The sequence below is a fragment of the Lepidothrix coronata genome, unplaced genomic scaffold (genome assembly GCF_001604755.1).
Source record: "Lepidothrix coronata isolate B3197 unplaced genomic scaffold, Lepidothrix_coronata-1.0 Scaffold170, whole genome shotgun sequence".
Taxonomy (NCBI): Eukaryota; Metazoa; Chordata; class Aves; order Passeriformes; family Pipridae; genus Lepidothrix; species Lepidothrix coronata.
Genome location: NW_016690350.1, coordinates 945,318 through 971,610, shown reverse-complemented (window position 1 = coordinate 971,610; position 26,293 = coordinate 945,318). Strand labels below are relative to the sequence as shown.

The 26,293-nt window shown below is 41.2% G+C and overlaps 1 protein-coding gene across 1 annotated transcript in view; it reads right to left on the bottom strand.

The window, feature by feature from the left end:
- Positions 1–24,596, bottom strand: part of PPP4R2 (protein phosphatase 4 regulatory subunit 2) — a 28,374-nt gene extending 3,778 nt beyond the window's left edge. Inside the window, exons 1-7 of the mRNA XM_017829881.1 lie at positions 24,471–24,596; positions 23,593–23,674; positions 6,395–6,565; positions 1,828–1,921; positions 967–1,004; positions 590–664; positions 46–189 (exon numbers count right to left, since the gene is read on the bottom strand). Of these exons, the coding sequence (XP_017685370.1) occupies positions 46–189; positions 590–664; positions 967–1,004; positions 1,828–1,921; positions 6,395–6,565; positions 23,593–23,674; positions 24,471–24,504 (638 nt within the window). The 5' untranslated portion in view covers positions 24,505–24,596. The remainder of the gene's footprint in view (positions 1–45; positions 190–589; positions 665–966; positions 1,005–1,827; positions 1,922–6,394; positions 6,566–23,592; positions 23,675–24,470) is intronic.
- Between the last annotated feature and the right edge of the window lie 1,697 nt (positions 24,597–26,293).

The window sequence follows — 26,293 nt, the reverse complement described above, 5'->3', positions numbered from 1 at the left end:
AACCTGAGAATAATAAAAACTCCAAACACATTTCTCCTGACCAACCTGTGTTTCTTCTCTTCTGTTTGCTGCAAGCTTGGCTCTTTATGTTCTGTGCTGTCTGGCAAACCGTTTGTTGTCATTGGAGTCGACAACGAAACCTTCGTTCGATTTACTGGTCTGGGGGTTCCAGGGCCATTTACATTAGATCTTTAAAAATAAAAATGAAAAGTTAACCCAGCCTTCAATAAAGTAATCTGTTCCTATTTGGCAGAAAGCAGTTATACCCTTGTTTAAAAGATTCAACAGAACAAAACAAAGAGATCGGGTGCTTTGCTGTTTTACATTGAACAAAACATTCCTTGCGTACAATGATAAAGAATTTGCATAACAAAAAAAATTCTCAACAACGAGGTTACAAAGAGATCCAAATACAGAGTACATAGTGTGCATGTTCATGCCTCCTCTACCTCATTCCCCCATTATTCCATGTAACATGTCATTTTTAAGGCTACCTATTTGGGATCAGGTAATAAGGGATCTGAACCACCTGTTTTCAGAACTCCCCTGCTCTGATCCAGAAAAAGTTATCTCCTGGAACTAAACTTACCTGTCAGAGTACCCTGGTGAGTTTCCTGGGAACATAACACCATTCATCCGATTTAAACTACTGGAATTATTTTTCCTAAGAAACAAAACAACCAAAATGTTAGGAACAAATTACTTTAAGCTTGTTTGCACAAAATTCCCCACCCCTCGAACTTTAACAGCCCCCACGGGGTTCTCCACTTAACCATTTCCAAATTACTGCACTTGCAGACGCCATCCCTGCTGCTGACTCAGCTACTGATAACCAAATCTGAACTCTGTATGTCTGTCTTTGAGATACAACTGCTGCCAACAAGAGAAATACATCAGACACACACACACATTCTCCCTGTTACTAACACAAACTTGAAGTTTCACGGAAAAGGAGATTATACTCACTCTGAAGATGGATATACACAGCTGACAACCATGACATTCTGTAACACACAAACAATAAACACATCAAGAGTTCAGAAACAGAAGCTTCAGCTCTTGACAACATCCCAAAACTTAAGAGTTACAGGATTTTGGTCATATCTGTTAAAGTATCTCTGCTCCTTCTTACCAGGTCAGGCCATAATTACACTAAAATTCAGTATTTTTTGAAGTGGGTTACTGTCTTAACAAGACCAGCACATCAAGCCTCAGGCCCAGGTGTTTGTAATTTTTAACTGAAGGATCTCTGGAAAACAAAGGATTCAGAAATGCTAAAAAATCCTACGTGGAAGCACATCCTGAAAGTCTGTAACTGACTTTTGAACAATCCCACATTCTGACATAGGTTATAAAATACATGACATCTGTGTGCTTCTCTGAAGGCACAGTCCTCTACTGTGGGATTTAAATACTGAAACAGAAGACACTGTGGGGAAGGGGCCCCCCTTCTCCTTCACCTCTGGGTCTACTCTGAACTCAAACGTGGAAGGAAATGCCTGATCAAAAAATTCACATTATTTCAGCTGATTCTTTCTAACTAGGACTCAGTACAAAAAGTGGCAATACACCCTCCACAAACTACAGCTGGAGTACTGCACAGTGATTAGGAAACACAACAGTTGCAGCCCTGAGATTTATTTTTGTGTCTTAAGTTATTTTAGAACTGCTTTTCGATGCTGAAAGGTACAAAAACTCGTACACTTAAGAGCAGCCACTGGCTGTACTCTGAGCCACAGTGAAACCACGAGACCGTGGGGAGCAGTTGGGAAGTTATTCAGTGGGGGCTGGGACCGTGGAGCTGTGTTCTCTCAGAAAAGTACATACCTTTTCCACACCTCTTAGAAATTTGTCTGTTCCTGTGTAATTCCTCCTAGGATCTGTCAGCAACTCACAGAGTCGCTGAATAGTGAAGGGGATGCTGCAATGAAATAGATTTACAACAATTTAGTTTTATTTTCACAAGTATGACTGTTAAGAAGCAACAACATTACTGCTTTCTCTCCCTAATTGAGAAGGTGGAACAAAAACAGCAGTGAAATTTGTTACTATTAGCAATACAGGGAGGTAATTTAAGGCTTTATTTTTTCCTGTCTCATACACAAAGCTCTGTCTTCTGTGCTCAGCAGCACAAAACACAGGCAGAATCCTAAATGCATCATCCCACAACTCAAAGGATTCAATAAAACAACAAAAAGGAAATCAGGTCATGAACAGTGAAGTTTCTGACTGTATTATTCCAATACACAGAGCAGAAATGGTAAGTGATTCAAAACAAATTTGAGTCATACACACTAGAGCTAAAAAAGTCTCAACTCGTAGTTTATTTCATGTTTTACAAAACACAGTTACAGATAAAGCATTAAATGTTGAAATCAGCACAACCATTATACTTCAGCTGTTACAAACACTCTATTTTGCCACAACTGGACAGTGCACTTATCTATCAGGGAACAGACCAGGAAAAATTTAATAAATAAAATTTAATTAAAAAATTTAATAATTAAACTCAGAGTGATGTATAAACTCACAAGAACCACATTCACACATTTTGGGTTTTGATAATTCTGCACTGAATTTCATCCCTGACCTTTCAGACAGGCAATGCTTTACAGACATTTACCTGAGATGTCACACACCTTCATCCCAAGTTCAGTGTCACATTTTAACAAACTTCTGACAAAAATATTTCAGTAAACCAATAAAGAATCATGCATTTTTACAGTTCAAGATGAAGCCGTAAGCATTTTAAAAATTTATCTAAGAGGAATATTTGGCACAATACAATATTTAAGAACCATTTCTTGAATGGCAATACAACAGATCCAGAGCAGTATCAATACAGACTTACATATGTGTGTGTGTATATATCCCTATACTGTCGATTTTTTGTCAAAATTCACCTTTTATTATTTCCTGAGGAACTCAGTACATGGTGTTTTCAGCCTGTTTCATTAGCTAACATAGTCTGTATCTCCAGCTTTGTTCATTAGCTAAAAAGCCACATCTTAGAGATGCACAGACCTGCCCCCAGCTCAGCACAAACAGGTCAGCACAGCTACGATTAATCATCCCACATGACACTTCACTTTAACTAAAAGCAAGTAGTAATCAGAGAGTGACTAAGTATCAACAATTTAATTATGTTTTTCAGAACTGCCTGTACATGATGTTACTGAGGAAATTCTAATCCTCAACAAAACAGAAGAAAACACAGGAACAAGTGTTCCTTTTAATTCAGTTTATTACACAAAGGCTCTGAAGCCTGACAATGGTTCTGTCACCTTTAATTTCCCCTCCCTTGGTCTTCAGCAACTCTTGGTCAACCAGCAATCTTTGACAACCAAATTCTTCATGGAATCATAGAATCATCAAGGTTGGAAGAGACCCTTAAGATCATCAAGTCCAACCATATTTATAATATTGAGCTTCTGTGCAGTGCCTTCTTTTAACAAAGTTCTCAACTCTAAGTCACAAAGAATTCACTTGATCTGTTAACTTTTCCACATAGATACAACACTAATTTGATCTACTGTTTCTTGTGATGGCCATTTTGGGTTTGGGTTGAGAAGTCCATAATTAAAGAGATTTTGCTATTTTTAAATTCAAAATTGATTTATTCTTCAGAAAGAAAATATACACTGAATTTCAAATTATTTTCCATCAGCCAGATCTATAAGACATCCTGGGGAAACACTGCCTGGCCAATTTGGATTTAGCTGTACCTCATGTAATTCAGGAATGCTGTGACATGAAGTATTTTGGAACATCAATGCAGTTCTGTCTTACTTGGGAATAAGCAAATTCAGGAGTGTGCAGCCTGCATTTAACTCCAGAAGTAAAAGCTGCCTTTTTTACTCTCAACTATAAAAAGTTCAAACAAAAGCAAAAGCCAGTTCATTTCCCTCCAAAATTTTCCAGAGCAGACTGAACTTCGTGTTCTGAGCAGCAGATGGCACCCGGTGTCACATTATCACAATCTTTGCAGGGAACTCCTTCAGCATTTGTAAATGTTTTCAGTTGGCAAAACCCAAAGTAAACTTTACCTCAGGAACTCTTTTTGGTGAAATTATTGCTTTAAAATACTTTAACAAAGTGATCTTAAAATAGAAGTAACTTAAACCGGTGCAAATCTGTACAGGAACACCAATGTAGAAGTTTGTGAGCAGTATGAGAATTGACTGTAAATGCTCAGAAATCTAATTAGTTCAGCACATGAGCTGCATGAATAGTCCTGATGTGCCTACTTAAGGTAACCACTTAAAATTCTATACAAACACACTCAAAACTGCACTTCCAGCACTACAGTTCAGAATGAATTACAAACCAAAAATTCATTGCATAGATAGGATTCAGAAGACATCTAGGAAAATTACTTACAACTATATTATAAGCTATAATAAATTGTAGCAAAAAAATATACTTAAAAGAAAATTTGGATTATGATCTATTTTATTCATGCTGTGAAGACTTCTTTGTCACCACATGTCCTCAATAACTTATATTGGAACTTTGTTTTACTAACATAGGATAAAAAAAATGGCAAGTCTTGAAAAGTCCCTACTCCAAAGCAGTTGTAAAGAACAGCATGAGAATCTGGCTCTGAAAGCCTCTGACAACATGCCAAGTAAGATACAGACAGGTTAAAAAGCCAGTCTGTGCTTTCTTTGAAAGACACTTCAGCTACAAAGACCCTGAAACAGTGGTCATTCCTTATTTGTTACTTCTTCAACTCTAAACAGAAAAGTTGTTCAAAAACTTGCTCATTTTAATGAACTCTTTCCTTCACTCTTTTAAACAAACACTAATAAAAACATTCCAATAATAAGGTCACACCAAGGAGCCTCCTTCTCTGCTCTGGTACCCTGAAGTGATACCCATAACTCTAAAGATGCTGAATATACCTGAGGACACCACCCAGAACCTGCTGCTGTTACTTTTTGGTAAGTAACAGATTGAGATTTCCCAACCATACCCTCCCGGGGGGGGTCACAGGATTTGCTGAATGAACCACTCTACAACCTCAGAGCTGAAACATCTTTACTTTCTTTAAGGTAATTAATGGGTGCAGTTTGCTGCCTCAGAGCCTGGGAGCTGCAAGATAGGAGGAAGTTGAGCTCCCTGAGAGCTCCAGCGGGGGATGAAAACAGCACAGGGCAAGCTCCAGACTCGGCCATCCAGAGGTTTGTTCGGTACACTTGGGAACAACAGCAGATAACAGCAGCCCATTCATTAGCTGTCCCTGGGAGAACATTACCCATTCTGTGGGCAACGGAGCATTAACAAAAAGCTGGGGGAGGCGGGAGAGAGGCAGACTTGAGCATAAAGGATAGGTTTGTTTTTAAATTCCTGCAGTGAAGTAGCCCGGTATAAATATTGGGTGGCTGAGAACAAGCTGAATTTCACATTCTTAGAAGTCTCCTACACGAGAGCAACTGCAGGGGGAAGAGGAGATCTGACTCGTGAGACACTTAAACTGCAAATAAATGAAGTAGTATGGAAATGACAGTGTAAATTATCAACACAGAGTCAAAATACAACACTAAGGATGTGTTAGTAGCAACTCCAAAGCTGAAATTTCAGTGTAACAGGGAGGCAAGATTAGGAACATCCCCATTTATTAACATGCTGAGAAAGCCTTCCAGCATTTTTCTTAACAAGCACCAAGCCTCACAAAGAGGATGACTCAGCTTATGGCAAGTATTTAATCCAGTTTAGAAACAACAAAAATACTATGCAAGGTATTAAAAAAGACACACCAAATAAGACAAAAAAAAATCAGGAGCTTTATTTGAAAGGAAATAAAAACTTCCAAAATAATGAAAGCAGCAAAGGGCACAGATACACTTTAATCTAGGACACTGTCAGCACAGATAAACACCCCAAGTCCCTCATTAATAAGTACCACCCCAGCTATAAATCTGAATCTGCAATAATTCAACAATTGCAAACCAGGTACACTTTTGCCTCCTGGTCCCACCCTGTTTATCAGAGCAGGAGTTCTTCAAAAGCCACTGAACCTCCACAAAACAATTGAGAACTCAAGACCAGAAGACTTCTTTCCATTAGGTATTTCAAAATATACTGAAAGAAATCTGACATTACTATCTATTTAACCTCTTAAATGCACACAGTAATATGATGAACTGCATTGTTTAAAAACTAACTGCACATTGAAAAAACCCAAGTGAATGACGTCACAGGATGTCATCATTTTCAAAGACAAAATAATAAGGTTCTGGAACTACTGTAATGTATCCAAGGTGCATATTTGCTTCTGCTCAGCTATTTCAGGAAGCAAAATGAACAATCACAGACAGATAATATAAACTACTATGTTAAAAACTGGGAAAAAAGTTTTTTATCCTGATTTTAGAAAACAAAGGATACATACCCATTAAATCCAGTGACAATTTTCAGGATTCTTTCTTTCATCTCTTCGAAGGGAATATATTCCACGTTTGGATTGGGAGGCCCTCTTGGTTCAGGAGCTGAGGTTCTGAAATCATCCATGACTTTCTCCAGTTTGAAAATAAAATAGCCTTTAAACTGAGACCACTGAACCCTGCAAAAAACACAAGAATTAAGACATTAAGACATATGCAAGTCAGTCCCAAACCCAAAGAAAAACAGTGTAAGTTTATGTTTGCATAACAACATTCACTCTGGTATGCCAGTTCTAAGATAAACAAGGCAACTAATGCACTATTATTTTCCTTCCTGAATTTAAAGCACGATAACTATTTAAACAATTATAGTACAACAATGTAACACAAGTCATTAACAGCAGGGTAAACCATTTCCTTGAAGAACCAATATCCACTGACAATGCAAACCTGAATGTGACACGTGCATGTGTTCTATACAGTGTAAAGTGAACCTACAGACTGCTTCAAGTTTTCACTGAGCTCACAACAGGTCGAGGAAAAAAAGAAAAATAAAAGAAAAACCCCACCACACCAAAACAAGAAGCCCATACAGTAACTGTACACAGCATTATCTCCTTCCTTTACAAAACACTACTAAAAGCCTTCTGTAACTCTGTGCACCTTAGAAGCATTTATTAGTACCTCTTCTTCTCAAAAAAGCAAATATATTTTGTATCACAGCACTTGTTGATGAGTAACTCGGCAAAACAACTTTGACTCCCGATAAACATTCCCACGACAGTAAGTAATCTATTAAGATGTTTCCAAATTACCTTCTGCCTTTCAGCTTCAAGTTTTATCATTTACAGAATTCTATACATTGAAATTTTCAAGAAAAGGTCTTTCCCTGCAACAGACAAGGTGGGACAGTGCTTCCTTCTACAGCCACTGCCTCACACAACAGCCACAGGAGACGCCTGGGGCCTCCTCCAGCTTGTTCATGTCTCAGCAGCACAGGGAGCAACTTGAAAACAACTGATTTAGTTCACTATCGATTTTATTCTATTATTGTTGATGCAGGAGCTTTCACAGGATGGAGATGCTAGTAGAGAAAAAGCAGTAACAGGGAATAACAAGCCAACAATAAAGAAAGAGAGAAAATGATCTTTGACATTGATCTGTAACATATACAGTCTGGTAGGAACAGACTCAAATCAAACAGGCATAAAATGTGAGCCCCTGGACAGCCCTTCAGCTCCTGCTCAAAGAAATATTAAACTAGATATAAAACTATTTTGCCAAAGGCTTTATTTCAACAGGCTGCCTTTGGTAGCCTAACCATTTTCAATCCTACAAAACACCTGACCTTCTGTGGGGCTGATACCACGATCTGTGTTGTGAATGACCCAAGCAAATGGTGACATTTGTTTCTCCAGCACCAGTACAACCAAATCTCAAACTACAGGCCAAAGAAGTCATATCAACCTCCTTTTACCAGAAAAGCAGTGCCATGTGATCTTTGCCCTAATTTTCTCCTTTGTATCAGAGTAGCAATTATGAGATGAAAAGGGGGAAAACATAGCTCAGGTTTATCTACAGAGACCCAAACACAAAGCCCCCATCTTTTATTAGGAATGATAAATTTCTGAGAATGGGAGAAATATGAAGAGGAAAGCAAACCTCTGTTCTCCTTCATGGGGGACCATTAAGCACCTCACAACAGACAGGACTGAAGGACTTAGTGAATAATAATAATAATAATAAATTAATAAATAAATACCAAGGTGCCAAAAGGGAATGGCCTGGATAGGTTAAACACCACCACTGACTCTCACTGGATTATGTCTCCAATCAGCCTTCTACACCCAAAGCTGAATGCTATAATGGTCCAATATACAATATTAGGCATTACTACCACAAATGCTAAATTAAAAAAGCTGCCCAACTCTGCAGTGCTCTTACCATGAAACCAAAGTGTTTATAACAAATCACAGATTTAATACACAAACACATCACAACCCACAGTAAATAACCCCATGACAGAGTGGGATTACACCCCACAGAGCATCCCAAGAGCTTTATTTGCCTCATGAAAAGGGATTCCACTATAATTCTAAACATTCTTTGACAACCCCATTTAGATATATTTCCACACTCCAAAAACTGAGCTGTTCTTTGTTTTCATTGTTACTTATTTCTTGCTAAACAGTAACACTTATCTTTTCATAGTCTATTAACCCATCAGTGTTGTGTTGCTGAAATAAATCAACAACAAAGTTAAAAATGTCCATCTACTGCCCAAAAGCAGCACCCACAGCTCCTTTACAATGCTGAAGCTACAGAAAACAAAGAACGTAACATTTTGCCCCTACACAGAAGTCTAGAAAACTATCACTTGGATTTTAAACTGAAGTATTTTTAATTAGTATTTCTTCTTTTATAAAAAGGCTAAGAACTCGTATCTGCAACACACTGAACTACTGACATAAAAAGCATCTTTTGCCCTGTATTCCAAAACATTTCCTAATTGTCTGCTGACCAGGTGACACAGGACAGGCTACAGACAGAGGCAGCAGAGTTTAAGGACAAACTCAGCCTGCAGTCACAAGCCTGACTACGCCTAATCCAGATATAGCAACACCAGCTTAAATCAACTCAGCAAGCTGTTGCTAGAAGCAGTGTAACCACAGCAGCAGGGGCTCAGCACAGCCTTGCTGTGTTTCTCAAGCAGTTTTTTCAGCACTGGTGAATTCCTGCTGCTGTGGCTGCACTGGCAGCTGTGTGAAAGCTAAACTGGTCAAAGGCAAGGGGGACAGTCATAGTGCAATCTCAGATGTAAGTGCAGTTCCAACTGCAAACTGCTTCCAAGCCACAGACTGTCTCGTGCTTCCCCTGCCCTCAGGGTTGTTAAAATAATAAACCCACTTCTGACCAAAAATATAAAATCGTTTCTGCAGGGACAGTAAGATTTTTCTCAGTTCCCATTTACTTCGTGGAAGTGATCAAAAGTGAGTGTCACAAGATCAAAGTCACCTTTCCTGTTTCACCAGTCCATGAAAATGCCATGTCGAAGTTGGATCAGTTGAACTCTACAAACTCACTTGTATCTCATCCATAGAGAAAACCAACTAGTTCATAAACCACGGGTAGAACTGTTGGCCCATACAGAAAAAATTAAGATTAAAACCAGCATATCCTCCTAGTTATCAAAGCAATCTATATGTACATTAGTATAAATTTTAAGTTATCCCCATACACTGAAAGACTGGTCGCTTAGGAAGCCAGACAACAAAAGAGACAAACAAGTGCCAAATATCTGTTTTCAGGAAAAGAAAAAACTTCCATATGTATCACAAGCTCCCTGAGAACAACTTCAGCATTAAGATGAAAAATCTCTATTTTGGCTGCTTTGTTACAAAATGTGAGACCCCAAAACTAATAAAAGTTTGGTCAATACCTTCTTTAGTTAAATCAAGAGCCAAACAGAAGCAAAAGAAAACTCTTCTAACACAGCTTTATGAATAAACTCATTAAGTTTTATACACTGGAAAATAACTGAAACATTTTAAGTTCTTAAAAGAAACAAACTGAAGAAATGCCATGGAGAAAATACTGTTTGTGCTTTCTTCTGAGCAAGCTTGTTTATAAATACTTGCTCTTCCCACTCAGCATTGTACATAATCAGCCTTTTCTTCCAAACCATGCTCTTCCTGTCCACTACAGCAGCTTGGGAATTCGTACCAGCAACTTTGAGAGCTTTTACAGCCACTCGAAGAAAAAAGTTCCTGAGAGCACTGTGTGATCTGTAAAAATACCTTCAGAAACAATACTACCATGCCCTAGATTTAACACCTGCTAATAACGTGCTTTGAAGTATGAAAAGATGTTTTACACCATAATATTGTACCCCTGTGCAGACCCTGACCTTGCAATTTGAGTAAAAATTAAGACTATAACAGAGAAACTCAGTTGTGTTCTACAGAAATCAAACAGGAAAGCAGGCAGCACCTGACCAAACAGCCAATTGCATGAGAAACATAAGCAAGTTCTGAGAAGATTTACATGTAATTAGAGAGGCAGCATGACAAAAGGCTAAAAAAGGGTGGGGAAGACATGAAATGAGCAAGCAGAGATTACATGAAATGACAGGCTGTGGAAAAAAAAATCACAAATAAATAATTGTTTTTTAAGAAGTTCCCCAAACAACTACACAAAGCCCCAGGATGGGGTCAAAATTACTGGGTGAAGACAAGACAGTGAAGCCCTGTGACAAAACCACAAAGGAGTGTAAGGGAATTCTACAGTTAGAACAATTCTACAATATCACTGAGACACTGAAAGTTGATGAGGCAGCAAAAATATCTCCACTGCACAGGGAAGAATAATAAAAAACAACAACAAAAAGAGATACTAATTTAGACAAGGGGTGCAACCTAACACTGCCAAGGCAGAAACACAGAAGAACACGATCCTAAATAATTCTGTTCTCTGATAAAAGCAAACTATTTCACATCTGTACATGAACTACATGATTTTCTGCTGAAACTAATCCATCTGCAGATGAATCAAAGTTTGCCAAGCAACACCAACCAAGTTTAGAAATCCACCAATTCTATTTGATGAATGGTATCTTCAACAAGGGACAAGGGTCACCTTAGAAAGCAGGTCAAGCAATCTGATGCAATGCTTTGATTTAAAAGAATTACCAGCACAAAGTTGCCTGCAAGGAATGACTGTGTCTGTACTAACACAATTTGCATAGAATTCATCCTTCCAAACATGCATATCAAAACAAAATTGCATTTTACATGGAAATAATCTCATCATATCACTCCCAGAGTGCAAAAGACATTCTCCCATTCCCTTATCTCCTGCTTATTCAAAATGTTTGTACTGGTGGAACTGAGGGAGCAGCTTTCTCGCTCACCACAGTGGTTACTGGGGAGGAGGAGAAGCCTCTGCCAATATCTGCACTAGTTTTGTATATCAGAGATAACTGATATTTTATTCTGACCATGGGACAAGTTTTTATATTTGATTCTTTTGCCACTTTGGTATCTTCACTTTGGGAGATGAGATTTCAACAAGAAGAGCAAAAAGCCTGAAACATCTAACAAAGTTGTTTGGGCAAGACCTGATGAACATGAAAATCCCTACTATTTTTAAGGGAAAACTATCCATGTTGGACTAGCAACATAGGTCTCTCGTGCATTTAGTGCTCCACTGGAAGGCTTTGCTACAACACTGCTCTCAACACCACCCCAGGGCTTGGACATGAAGGGGAGGTTGGACTGCAAGTCTCCCCATGTGCCTGAGACAACCAGACTGAGTTATCCATCTCCCTTTTTAGCAACTGCAATAAAACATCAGACATAACCCTAAGATAGCACATATGGCTTACACACTTCAGACAAACTCTACAGATTTCAAGGTGCAAACTCCAGTAAGACCCATGGAAGCAAAGCAGGATAAAACCTAAAATTAACTGATGAACAGGAAGAAGAATTCAGAGTGCCTGAAACAAGGCTACCTCCTGAAATGAAAGTACTGCAATTATTTCATAAATCTTTCTGGAATTGCTTCACAGATTACAGGTTTAATTAAGAAAAACATTATATTGAAGAGATGTTAAGCTCCTACAGACCCAGCTATGTACTTAAAACATGAAGAGTCCCAGGAGTCCTGGTGGAATGTCTGTCTTCAGATTTCACAGTGTTTAAGTTCATTACAAAATTACTTGATTTAAATTTTAAGAGGATGCCATCTGTTTTGGAGACATGCTACACACCACACAGAACATAAAATGAAAACAAGTAGATCTACTATTGATTCTGTTCATTGAACAGGCCATAAAAAGTATCAGAACTTAGTACAAGGGAGTACTTCCCTCTCTACTCTTCTGCTGTTGGCTCTCTGACAGCAGAAATTAAAAAAACCCATAAATTAGTATATTTAGGATGCAAATAATTCATGTTCAGCTGAACTGATTTTAAGGCAATGTCCTCAGAATACAGAAGGAAAGAACCAGAGGACAACCCCTGAGGGATTTAAGTAACATGTAACAGGAGATATGAGTCACTTGTATTACCTTTGCCCCCCCAATTACTGTTCACTTAGATTACACTCCCACAGAGACCTGCTAGGAGGAAACAGGTGTTTTAAAGTGAAATAACTTGCCAACTTTAATAACTGTTTCTTCTCTTTCCTGCCTTGTTCTAGAGCTCACAGAAGATGAAGATATACTCCAAGACACAGTAATTTCCCTAGGCTGTCAAAAGCAAAATTAAAGTTTCATCCAAAACAAGTTAATTCCTTTTCTATTCTGGTCTATCAATGGGATCTCCAGAATAATTTGGAAAGTGAAAAGGCAGAGAAAATGAAGAGCACTCAGCAATCACACATCCAATTCAAACTCCTGGCAAGGCAGCAAACTTTGCAGCATGCTCTTCCACAGCAAGATGTATCCAAACAGGAACATTGTGGACTACACTGAATACGCCACTTCCCAGATCAAAGGCCCATCTCTGCCACCAGGGAGCACAGGATTTATCCCAGGCAGGAGAGGCCCCAGCATGGTTCCCTTCCCCCAGGCTGTGAAAGAGCAGCAGCAGGCAGCGAGCACCGGGAGCCTGCCCAGGACGGCCTGTCCCGCTCCCTGACTCCCTGGCAGCGGCACAGCACACGGAACACACATCCATGGGATACTCTCCAGCAGCCTGTGTGGCTAGAGATGCACAGAGAACTGATGGATTGCAGCTCTGGGGGAGAAAGGAGACAGAGGACGCTCATCTCTTCCCTCGGATATCTCTGTTCTTTGGGCTGGAAGGCAAAGCCTACTCCCTCCACCTTTTTTATGCCATTGTTCTGTATCAAACCCTCCCTTCTCTAGCACAGCCTAATTGCAGATCTATACACCGGGTACAACCAAGGATACCTGGAATACACAGTTACACAGAAGGGGTGCACAAGCTAAAAATCTTGTTAAGGACTGCCTGTAAAACACAATTCCCAGAGTTCCCACACCAACAGATAAGAAAACCCAAACCTGTTGCCATTTGATATTTTTTGTTCAGGAATTACTATTTCGTTATTTATGATATAAACAAAGATTGCTTCTTTAACCAGGAGTGCTTAAGGGTAACAAAATGGCTTTGAATTTTTTCAGAAAATACCTCTGAAAACTTCTGGGATAAAAAGCACAGAACTCCCACTAACGGGAGTTGAGCCGTGCTGAGGTTCCGCAGGGATCTCATCCCAGTGAGGAGCAGGAGGTGCTGCCACATCCCGTCCTAACCTAACCTTGTCCTTGGTCTACACCAAAAGGGGCAAGCCAGCTCTGCTGCTCCCACACATTGCTGTGATCCCACACACAGGGTGGTGAAGTAGATCACTAATCTAACCACAAAATTAATGCTGCAGATAAGGCAGAATAAGATGTGTGATGTGACTGGTAGGGAGCGGAGCCATTCCTTTAAGCACTGCACTCAGGTACCAGGTAGAAGAACATACCTTACTTAATTCCACTCTTGCTTCAAATATTCTCTGAATTTTAAACTTATTTTTTTACATCCTGTGCTTTATTTTAATACTATTTTGATGCAATTCATTTTAGCCTCATGATTTTGCACACCGTTGCTATTTTCACCATCCACACGGTGCAGATTAATATGGGAAATTCCAAACAATGACAACAGATTTACACAGTAAAATCCCTTGTGCACCAATGCAGGCTGGTTTCTCACATGCTTCTGGCAAGCAGACATTAAAGCCATAAGCAAGTGCTAGAACCTTTATGGGTGTTTCTGAATGAGCAATCAATTTTAAAACTTGAGATGCTACAGCAGGGTGAATTTACTGAACGCTGTGCCTTGCTGTAAACAGTGTGCTCCTGTTAGGAAAACACTGGCAAACACTCTTCCTGGGGGAGTGTCCGGTTCCCTTTCACCTGATAACTCATGGAAAATTAAAATGCTCTCACGTTTTATCTTCAGTACGATTTGACCTCATGTTACCTTTCACTTTAATTAAAAATATATTGAAGGGCTCCAAAGAGGAAAAACTGGTATTTCCCACAAGCACAGAAGGCGTTTTTCCATTTCCACTCACTGATTGTTGTCAGCCTAAATTAAGTCTTTGCTCTCCTTGAGGAGCCACAGAAACTGTCAGACATAAGAACTTCATCTACTTCAGTAGTGAGTGTTCATCTCTCTACTGCTTGCAAATTACTACGGCTACCGCCAGGAACAACAAAGATTAGGACTTAGTTATGGAAACACACAGCTGAAGAACACGTTAAAGTACTATCTGTAATCATCAAGGGACTAATTCTGATCTCTGCTGATAAATATTCAGCTGACTCCAACAGAACGCAGCTGTCCCACAGAACAGAAAAGGTTTTCCCTCCAAAATTTTCTAGAAAGTACATTTCTTAATATAGTTGTCTAAAGCCAAATTCAAGTACCTTTCATTTTCTTTTCTTTTCAAGGCAAAAACTGACCACAGAACAAAAAAGTACAAGATTACAACATTCTTCATTCAAGAATTAGCTTTCACAGAGCAGAGCAGAAAACAATGCACACAAAGAAACACCATCTACTTTTACTTTTGGCTTTCAGTTTTCATTCACTTTCCCTCTTCCATTTGAAAATTTACTTAGTCACCTTTAGCTGGTAAGAATAAACTGGTTATTTACTGAACTATTCCACTTATATGTTTCTGCAGTGTACCAATATCTAAATTTTTCCCTTACTGATTTTTTTATTCTCCATATAATTTCACTTATGCACATACTCAAAATTTCTTATAAATCTCAAGTCTTATTAAAAGTAGAATGGTCACCCCAGATATTGACTTTCCTATAAAGTGCACAGCAACTACAAAGGTCTCCAAGTCTTACAAACACAAACTATCTAATAAATATCAGCCAAGTCTTCCTAGTTGAGCACTACTAACTAACCTTATTTACAATTTAGTTACCTTTTTTTTTCTATTATGCAGGAAAATCACTGGCTCAGGCAAGCACACTAAACTTATGCCACAATATATGCAGACTTAGTACCTTCCTGCTGACACATATTTTACAGGACACTTTACCCCAAAGTGTATTTCTCTAGTCCAGACAATATTTTACCAATATTCTGTGTAATTATTACATTTATCTTTGTAAAAAAAATTGTTAACACGCTTTGTACTAGATTTTCTTGAGTTTCGTGCACTTTTTAATGCGATTGACAATTTTCTAAACAATATTTCCTGCGTAACTGAATTGTAAAACACAATTGTTCAGAACTGTAATCAGAACTGTAATCACTTCGGGTACAGCAACTGTTTTCCCAGCCCACATCTGCCTCATTTCTGTAGAAATTTCAGTGTGCCATGATTTCAGTAACCATACTCTTGAAATTCCATTTTGAATCTTTAAACTTCAATTCAAGGCCATTCACATTAACCTTAGAACTGCAAACTATCTCACTTAAGTGGTTGGCACAAAAAGCCCACGGGGGAGGAAGGTACCTGACTTCTCTCCCAAGTTACAACCACAAAAGCCCTAAGAACATTTGTAGCCCTCTGCTCTACCAAAGGCAACTGCAGCTGCATTTCAGCAGACTCACCACAGATCATCAATAGCAGATAGGCATTGTCTGTGCCAAAATACCTCCCCAAAACCACTGACAGAGTTCAGATCTGCCTTTAACACGACTGAACATTTTGTTGAACTTTAGACAGCCGTACTGACTTCTACTCTAACAGTTCTGGGGATTGTTCTTAGCTTTTATTTATTTCCATTTCAGATCAAATTTGACAGAACAGTTCACCAAGTTTCAAGAGCGATGCTGTGCACTCTGTAGTGGAAATCCTGCAGGAATTCCACACCACAGTTCAGAGTGATCTGATTCAACAGATACTGCACAGAAAAATAACCCATCAGGCAAAGGTGTGATATCATTCCATAGTACTCTGGAGTTGATGCAGATAGAATACAGGAATATTAAAGAGATGACACTTCCTCAATAAACCTGTATAACAGAAGTCCAGGAATCAACATTTTTTAAAAGTATTCTGAAATAAATGAAGCACATTTAAGAGTCTTCCTGAACTTGCAGCAAGTTAAAATTACTCTCTCTATAAGAGGCTACCCATAGAAAAATTACCCCAAGTACTATAAAATTAGTGTTTGAATAATTGCATTTCTGAATACATCAGCTCTTCCATAAGCAAACTGAATTCCACATATCTACTAATACAGGACACCAGTGCTGCTCGAGGTATCACCAGTTTGTGCAGAATAATCAAATACACACGAGAAGTGCTGTAACTCCTCTGGTAAGTGTAACTATCACTGTTAAATGACCTGGTTACCTCAGAGGAGCAGCAGAGCACACTTAGATAATACAGTCAGATCTTCACTGCATCAAGCAATAAAGCTGGGAAACCAGATTAGGAAAGTGCACCCTGTGCAGCTCCTTCTGGATCTGTATTGGCATTGTATCCCTACACCTGCCAGCTTAGGCACTGTCCTGCAAAATCCACAGCCCTCACTCAGGTCTCTCAGCAGCACCACTGGGATCAGGTAAATCGCAATTCTGTTACTAATTCATTCCAAAACCAGAAACAAAAGCCACTCAAACTGGCTTCTACACACAGACACATGCTAAGCTTGGGCTGACGAGGTGTACCCTACCTCAGTGACCTCAGACACAGGCATTAAGTGTTTGTGCATCATCACACTCCCTTACCACTCCCAAACCAAGCCTCACCAGCTGTAGCCATCTTGGAAACCTTGTAATTGTCTTCAAGCAGTTTTATTTCTAAAACTGATCATCAGAAACGTGTTTAACTGTATTAACTGCTACAGCACGAACAGTGGGGTGGTTTTCCGTGCACAGTGACATGAACTGGCTGAAAAAATAGTACCAGGCAGTGTGCTTACACAAACAGCTGTGTATAGCAACAGGGAAGGGAGATGTACTTACAAACTGAAGTCTGAATGCACAAACAGCTACATTTGTGGGTAACACGGCCCAATTACCCTGAGAAGTTACTGCTGCGATCAGTTTGCCTTTCATCTTTCCTTACATGTGTATTGTACAGAGAGACTAAAGTTTATTAGGATCAGTTCATCACACACATTTTATAATGGCAGTTAAAGTCTGACCTTTACACCATAAACCCCACTCCCAACAGATATGAAGTGGCAGCACTTAAAATAAAACACTACAACAGTGTGTTTCCCAAAGGAGCAAGTGATTTCATCAGTATCACAACTGGTTCCTCTGAAGTACTACTGCTACACATTTGATACATACACAAATTTGGTTTTATAATTTAGGTAAAGGAGCAAGGAAGTTAAACCAGCTTTGACAAAGATACATCACTGGCTTTTTAGCCCAGATTCCTCTCCTTTGCAGGCATCAGTGGATTATGAGACAGAACACAGCGTCAGTGGAATGGGAATTAGTGGGGAATCATTCCAGACACTTAGTGGAATGGAGTTAGTGAGGAATAATAGTGGGAAACAACACAAGGAAGTTTACTCATATCTCTTGCTTCACTAAGAACATGGTAATGAAAGGCTTATACTAAAAAAAGCACACACACTTCTTCCAGAAAAATATTATCCTGCTTATTATGGCAGAAACTTGAGAATTGTTTTATTTCATTGTTGAAAAAAATAATAAGGAATTAATATTCTCCAAACAGGTGCTAAGATCTCCATGTAACTACTTGTCTCCAAATCAGAAAAAATACTAGCATACACATGTTGAGCAAGAAAATCAGCAGTTAAATAAAATCAGAGAACATAATTTAGAGAAGAAAGTAGACAAATTTAAGCATGTGAAACATGCTGAAGGATATACAGCTAAAAAATCTATCCATCTGTAACATGAGAAAGGATATTTACACAAGAGTTCAGAGTACATGGTTAAAACACCTAAGCTGAGAATGCAAACTTATTCTTGTACAAGTTCATGGCTACTGTATCCTCACTCAGATCTCTCCTACAACTGACAAACTATTTCACTCCTGCAACAACCTAATATAAAAGTTAAACTGATTCAGAAAGCATTAAAAATGTGGTAAGACAAGAGTTCACTGCTACACAAAGTACAGGAATCAGAAAAGGGTTAAAAGTGTTTTTTACCATTATCTTTGGTAGAACTACAGTTATGTAACTTACATTTACAGTTATGTAATTTACCAAAGGCAAATTGTCCCTGATCCACCTGACTGACCGATGGGGAGGGAAGATCAGCAGACGCTAAATTCAGCTTGAGCGAGACACACAGCCCAGTCTGCCATGGCAGAGCTGGGCAGCTGCAGGCTCAGGGGAGCATCAGCCCCACACTGCAGAGCTCCTCCAAGTCCCACTGCAGCCAGTTCCAAATGACGGTGCCCAGAGCCAGCGCTGGGGCAGAGGGGATGCTGAGCACCTGTCAGACCAGGCTGTGACCACGTCCAAGCGAACAGACCCCTCTGCCAGCACTGCCAAGTCAACACCTGCAAGAGTGTGTCTGATTTGGGCTCACACAACACCAAAGGGAGCAGGCAGGCAGGGGAGAAAAGGTCACTGAGCTGGTTATGGAGCCGCAGCACACAACTCCAGTGGGAAGTGTCTGCTTCTGGAAAACAGGCCATGGAGGGGGAATCAAACTCCTTTCATCACTGAAGGGCTCAGTGCATACAGGGAAGATGAAAGATTCCTTTCTGAGGTGCACAAGAGAGGGGTAAGAGGCACCAGGATGCTCCAAAGGAAATGTTCTTCCCATTCACATGGTTGAGCAGTGAAACAGGGAGCCAAACTGAGGCTATGGAATTGCCATCACTGGAGATTTCCAGAAATGCTGCACAAAGCCCTAAGCAATTTGAACTAGCTTTGGAACTAGCTCCCCCTGAGCACAGGGTCTGCCTGGATCACCTCCAGAAGCCCCTTCCAGCTATTCTCTGATTGATGTCCCTATTTGCTCTGCAACCACATGTATTAAACTTGACTCGAGAAACTTTGCAGAAAAACACTTCAGCTGGTCCTCAAGGAAGCAAGCAAAAAGACAACCTCCTTCTGTCTTCAGGCTCAGAGGAGATTCAAATTAACATTTCAGATCTTCCAGTGGAACTCTGAGGAAAGAATTTCACTACATGAAGAAATAAAACCAGGATGTATTTTAATGGCTGTTTATGTTGTATTCAAGGCAAGAACTGGTATAACTGCATCACATCTTGCCCAGGTCAGGATCTCAACTTAAGCCTAAAAGTATTTTACAGTTAATCACTTCTGCCTATATACCTTATTTCTTCAGATTTTGGTACTTCACCACTTATTTCTGGATTCCTTCACTGTCAGTAAGCATCTGTATTATATTTTCCACTACAGTAAGCCATGAAAACTGCATTTTATAGGTTCCCTGCCCCAGGGCAGGAGTGGGGGAAATGTAGAGAAAACCAACAAAATTTTTGATTGCTTTTGTTTTCTAAGTTTTATTTTCCACTTTAGAAAATCCTAATTTTCCTTTCCAGTCCAACAAATTGGATTTTCTTGGTGAAGTACCTAAATAAATAGTTTAAAAACATTTTTGCTATTGAAGGGGCAGTGTGATTCTAAAACCAAGAATATTTCCTAAGAGGTAAGAGAAAATATATTTTAAATACAGGACAACATCACAATTGATAATTCAATTTCACATCTATTTTTAAGAATTCTTCAGAAACAAAAAAAACTTCACTGCTGCATTTCACTTCTAGCATTGCTGTGCTGTGACTTCCATCCTATCTTTTAAAACCATTTCTGCTTCAGAAAAAAGTAGATAAGTGGCTTTCTTATGCAAAGCACAAAAACATATCCTGTTTTTAAAGGTCTTTCAGATAAAGTATTAAGACTAACAAATTTCCTCTCTTCACTTTCCTCAGTTTTGCAAGTCACACTGATCTGTTACAGACTAGAGACAAGGAGGTTATAACAATCCTCTCTGACTATACTTGATCTCACTAAGGAAGTTCCATGGCAGTATCTCAATAAAGGTCAATTAAGGAGTGTGTCACTCCTCTGAAAAAAAAAAAAACAAGTCCTAATACTCAAGACAAGTTTAGAAAAGGTTGAACCATAAACTTTATACTTCACCTAAGGCTAAGTCTTACCATAGCAACTGTTGAGAAAGAAAAATATTTTGAAGCAGCCAAGCAATCAGACTTTTGCTTCTGTCACCTCTAATGTAGGAAGTTCAGACTGGCTTTTGCAAACGTAGGCCATAATCTCACAAGCAATGAAGTGAATGGTTAACTTTGCACAGGAGGAAAGCTCCAGCTTCAAAAAGATGAAGTTAATGCACATGACTGTACCATCAGGATTTTACTGCCCAGCACCGATAACACAACTAAGCTTACACTGATAATACAACCAAAATTAGCAGCGTTTTTATTCCACTCCTTCCTTGGAAATGAGAAGACCTTTAACGACAGTAAAGACACATTCTAGGAGCCTTATCAGAACTGCAGTGGCTTTAATATCTCTCATCCTTTGTTCCTCCCCTTCACCACCTCTTCAGCTGCGCTGGAGTCTGACATCCCAGTTACCAGGGACAGAACAGGCCAGATCCATGAACTGAACCTTGTCAAAGAGAGTCCCAACCGGGAGCAATTTCCTGCTCCGGGTTCCCAGGCAGCCCCAGAAACAGCTGAACCAGATGGAGTGAAACAGTAACACACAGGCTGCGCCAGCCCAGGCTGCTGCCAAGAGGAATCCCAGGAAGATCAGAGCCTCACCTAAACCTGCACCTACCTGTTCCCAGCTCCCTCAGATGAATAAGCACTTTGGAGCAAGTGGGGGCAGGGAGGTACCACACGACCTTGCATGAGCCCGTGCTTCCCATCTGTTGAACAAGCTACATGTGTCACCACCACGCTTTGAGGAGAACCTGAAGAGTCATTTTAATTGGCTTTATTAGGATCTCTTCAAACTAAGTTTACTAATTGTTGGCAGGGGCTGCTGCAACTGTGTCCATAAGAGGTACAGAGGGTGAGAACATTTAACCCAGGAGGTAGATTGCAGTATATCCTCTAAAAATCAGCATTCATCATGAAGTTAAAAAGCTGGCAGAACCCCTGTGAACACTATAAAACTGTCCTATAATAATAACTCAAAGCAAAAATACTTCACATTTCACTTATCCTGATTTGCCTCAGTCCTCACTTCCACGGTACTCTTTGGTTGTTACTTTAGGAACAGGCTGTGACTGAGTAAGATCCATTGCTTTTCAATAATCAAGTCTGCAAACCATTGGTGCAATTACCTCTGACTTAACCATCCTCTTTTTTTTTAAGCTATACTCTGAACTTTGTAAAAATCCTAATAAATGTCACTGTAAACCATTATTTTAACTTCTCATGCCAAGGTATCTACTTATTATTGGTTTAGATTTCTATTAAACAAAGTTACTTTTGCATAAGAGGAAATAAAGAATATCTAGCTCATTTTAAATTTATATGTATTTGGTAGGTTTGTATATTCAAGAACACTTTTACAGTGGTCAAGTTGTACCAGCTTAAAATTATGTTAAGTTCTTAAAATGCACATTACCAATCTTTACATGAATGATTCCCAGGAGATTTCAGTTTTTTCTCATTTTTTCCTGATATTTCTATACATAACACAGCAGTGAAAACACAAGCATGTTTGATGAAGAAATACAGACTTTGGTAGGCAATGGGAAGCAAATTTAACATTACAGAACAATATTTCCATGTCTGTCTCCAGATTATATTAGATACCTCTGATGTTCATATCTAACATTTTTTTTAAAATAATTTAATTCAACTGAAAGGTTTAAGAATGTTGAAAAGAGCTACAGACCTCAAAAAAAAGCCCAAGGAAAACCTGGAAACATAGAGGGCAGGGTCTGTATTGTTTCAGATGACAGATTCCAGTTCAGGTTTAAGTTTGTAAAAATAAAAAATAATAAAAAAATAAATGTAGATTTCCTAAGTGAAAATAAAAATCATTCTCCAAATTTCAGATAGGCAATAATTTTCCCCAAGAACTTACCCCAATAAAATAATTTTTTAAAATAACTTCGGAATATATGTAATAGTGGCAGAAACAATAAAAACAACCTGAAAAATATCTCAGAACAGGATATTTTAAACATATTTTAGTATGGGCTTACTGTGGCGTGTTTTTTCTCTATAATAAGCACTACACCAAAATATTAAGCATTACAGCTGTGTATGTCTGCTGAGCCTGAGCCTTCTATTCAAAGAGCAAAGTACATTTCAGAACTTGTTTTTTTTTCTAAACCATTAATCCAAACAGTACTTGCAAGCTACCAAAAAAAAAAAAAAAAAAAAAAAAAAACATAAAAACCTACAAACCTCTCACAACTTGAAGGGACTCTAGAAACCCGAACAAAGCCCCTGTGGTCACTGCTTGCTCACAAAACACTCGTAAAAGCACATCCCTCCTGCTGGAGCCGTAGTCTGGCACTAGGCCTCAAAAACAAGGAGACAGCCTGGGAGCCAGAAAGTGAGCAAAGCTACAGCAACGCAGCCGGGGAAGCCTTTCCCCTTCCTGCCAAATAGTGATCCACGAGGAAGTCACCCAGCACCAGCGCTCATCCCTGACCAGGAGCGCGGCTCCTTCCTGCTGCCTCACACCTCCGGACGGCAGGGAACAAAGTCCGGGAAAAGGGAAACTCCCGTGCGAGCTGAACAGCGAGGGGAATTCAGGCGAGTTCCCACACACCTCCTCTGCAGGAAGCACCTCCCGGTTCTCCTCTCCTCACCAAGAACACCCAGACACAATCACAGCACGGTTACAGAGCCCACAGAGAAATACTCTGAGCCACTGATATCTTCATGTAAATGATACAATTAGATACTGCAAACACAGTTATTACAACAGTTTACAACAGAAACTGCAACAGGGCGAACTTGCCATTTAAAAAACCTGATCTCACGTAAAATGAAGAAAAAGCAACAGGTTTTTACTGCGCTGAGCAGGATCAGTAAGACCTGACAGATACCCCTGGGCAAAGCCTATAAAAGAAGTCTCCCCCCGTTAGTTAAAACTACCAGCAAACAAAAGTAATCAGCCCAAAATTATGGGTACTAAGGAAAGCTTGTTTAGCTCACTGAAGCAACCCAAAGGCAAAAAGAGAATCCTGGTAGAATCTCACTGACTTAAAGTGCAGAATTGTTATAAGCCACAACTGAGGACCACCAAAACAGTCACACTTACATCGTCTCTCCAGTCTTAGCCACATGACAAAGAAACTGATCCAGTATTGGACACACTTCCTTCTTCCCTCTCTTCTCAAAATCTGTTGGCATGAGAAGGACACAAAAGAAATGGTAAAAGAAGACGGGACAGAACAACAATTCACAATAGTTAGCTATTTGCTTTAGCTATCAGTTCCCACACAAACACTGTCGCACTCTCACAACGCTCCGGCTGTTCCCAAGAGCTCCACCAGCTTTCCCAGCCCTGTAAAACACAATATTTTTCCAGCGGAGAAACTGCATGCACCGGAGTATCAGAAGTTGATTTGCAACTTCTTTTGAGCAGCTATAGCACAGAAAGAGGCCGATTTCCTCAGGCTGAGCCCAGCACAGGGTGGGCTGGAGAGGGAGAAGGGGACAGGTCCGGGCAGGCCCAGGATGCGGGGAAGGGGCCGGGACAAGGGGGGGAAGGGGCCTGGATGCGGGGGGAAAGGGCAGGAACACAGGGGAAGGGGGCGGGATGCGGGGAGAGCGGGCAGGAACGCGGGGGAAGGGGTCGGGACGCGGGGGAAGGGGCGGGCAGGCCGGGCAGCCCCGGTCCCGGAGCCGGGGGTCACTGACGGCCCACACTCAGCTCTGAGGGTCGCTGGGCAGCGGCACCGGGGGCTCTGTCCTCCCCTTCCCCACAGCGACCCCCGCGCTCTCCCCGCTCCGCGGGACCCCTCACAGTGAGCAGCCCCCTCCCCACGGCGCGGGGACCCCGGCAGGGGCCAGGAGGGAGGGACCCGCCGCCCTCAGCGCGGGGCGCTCCCCCCACAGAGTCTAAGGAACCCCACGTCTGCCCTGAGCGCGGGGACACCGCTCCCCAGCACCCCGCCGCCAGCCCCCGCCCGCCACCTTTCAGCGCCTCCTGCAGCCTCTCGACGTCCATGGTCCGCCCGGGCGACTCCCCCGCGGCTCCGCGCGGCTCCCCCGCCCCAGCCCCGCGCAGACCGGGCCGCGCTCGCAGCGAGACCCCGCGCTCAGCGACGCTCCAACATGGCGCCCGCGCCGTGCCCGTGCGCGGCCCCGCGGCCCCGCCCGCCGGGGGCGGGGACACGGGGCGGGGCCAATGGGCGGGGCGGGGCCGAGTGAGGGGTGGTGGCAGCGCGAGGGGCGGGGCCGCCCCGAGGGGAGGTGGTGGCGCGTGAGGGGGCGTGGCCGTGGGGCCGTGAGGGAGGAGGCGGGAAAGGCGCGGGAAAGGCGCCGCTGCAGCGCCCGCCCGACTGACCGCCAGGGAGGCTCTGCCCTTCTCTTGGCCGCGGGTTATCGCTCTCCCCGTGCCGCCTCAGCCAGGCAGATCCTCGGGGAAGGAGATGGGAACGCGGAGCCTCCCCCGCGCCAGTCTCTCAGGAAGCTCTTGCGCCTTCCTCCCCCCTCAGTGACTACGCTTCCCCCACGCTTACCAACCAAATCCCTGTTTGTGCGGGGACGTGCCTGTCTCCCTTTTATTGTTCAAGAAGATCACAGAATATCCCAAGTTGGAAGGGACAGACAAGGATCATCCAGTCCAACCCCTGGCCCTGCACACCCCAACAATCCCACCCTGTCCCTGAGAGCGTTGTCCGAACACTCCCTGAGCTCTGTCAGCCTTGGTGCTGTGATCATTGCCCTGGGGAGCCTGTTCAATGCCCGACCACCCTCTGGGGGGAAGAACCTTTGCCCAATATTTAATCTATACCTCCCCTGACACAGCTCCAGCCGTTTCCTGGGGCCCTGTCCCGGTCGCGGAGCTGCCCCTCTGGAGGACACTGCAGACCCCGATGAGGTCTGACCTGTCTCCTCCAGGCCGAACAGACCAAGTGCCCTCAGAGACTCCAGCCCAGCCCTCTCAACTAACTGGAAAAAATTTCAATTCACAGCAAATCATCTTTTCCTTCCATTTTCAAAGGTGAAACATTTAAATATAATCCTAGAATACAAAAAGCTTGTAGGTAGTTTCATCACCAATTTGTTGTGTGATCTCGGGCAAAGGGGTGAGGCAATCACACCTCAGCTTCTTCATTAATGAAAGGTATTTGACACACCTTGTAATAACAACATACACAGAGAGGATGATTTCATTTTGTGTCAGTTCCCAACCTGCTTGTATTCACTGAGATCCAACAATGAGAAAAATCACCTTCTTGGAGAAGATGTGGTGGTTTAAACACTTAACTAAAGAACAATGAGAAACTGTTTTACAATCTAGATTTTGGGTTTCTTCTTCTGTTAAACTCACACAAAGCCCCATTCGCATTTACACTTTAGATTTCTTTTAAGCTTCTGCAAAACGTATCTTTTGAGAGTGATAAGCTGTCCAACCCCTGGGCACGGATCAATAATTAAAATGATGTGGGGTGTTGGACCAGCAGATACTTCTGCTCCCAGTAATGCAGCTTAGATTAGGCATCTAGAGGTCCCTGACCCAACCTTTCATTCACTGATGTGTGACAGCAATTTGTAAGGTATTTCCACCCAGTTTGAACCAAAATTGATTGTTGTGCTTTGAAAAAATCTGTAGCCATTCAATACAGCATCAAGCAAGTGAGATGCAGCAGAATCCAGTGAGAACAATAAGAAAATGAGAACAATCATGTTTTAAGTCCCGCTTAGGTCTTCAGAAAATATTGTACATCGATACACATCAAAGGATTTACAAAAGGAGTATAGGGATTTTGTTTGGTTTTAATTTACAGCTG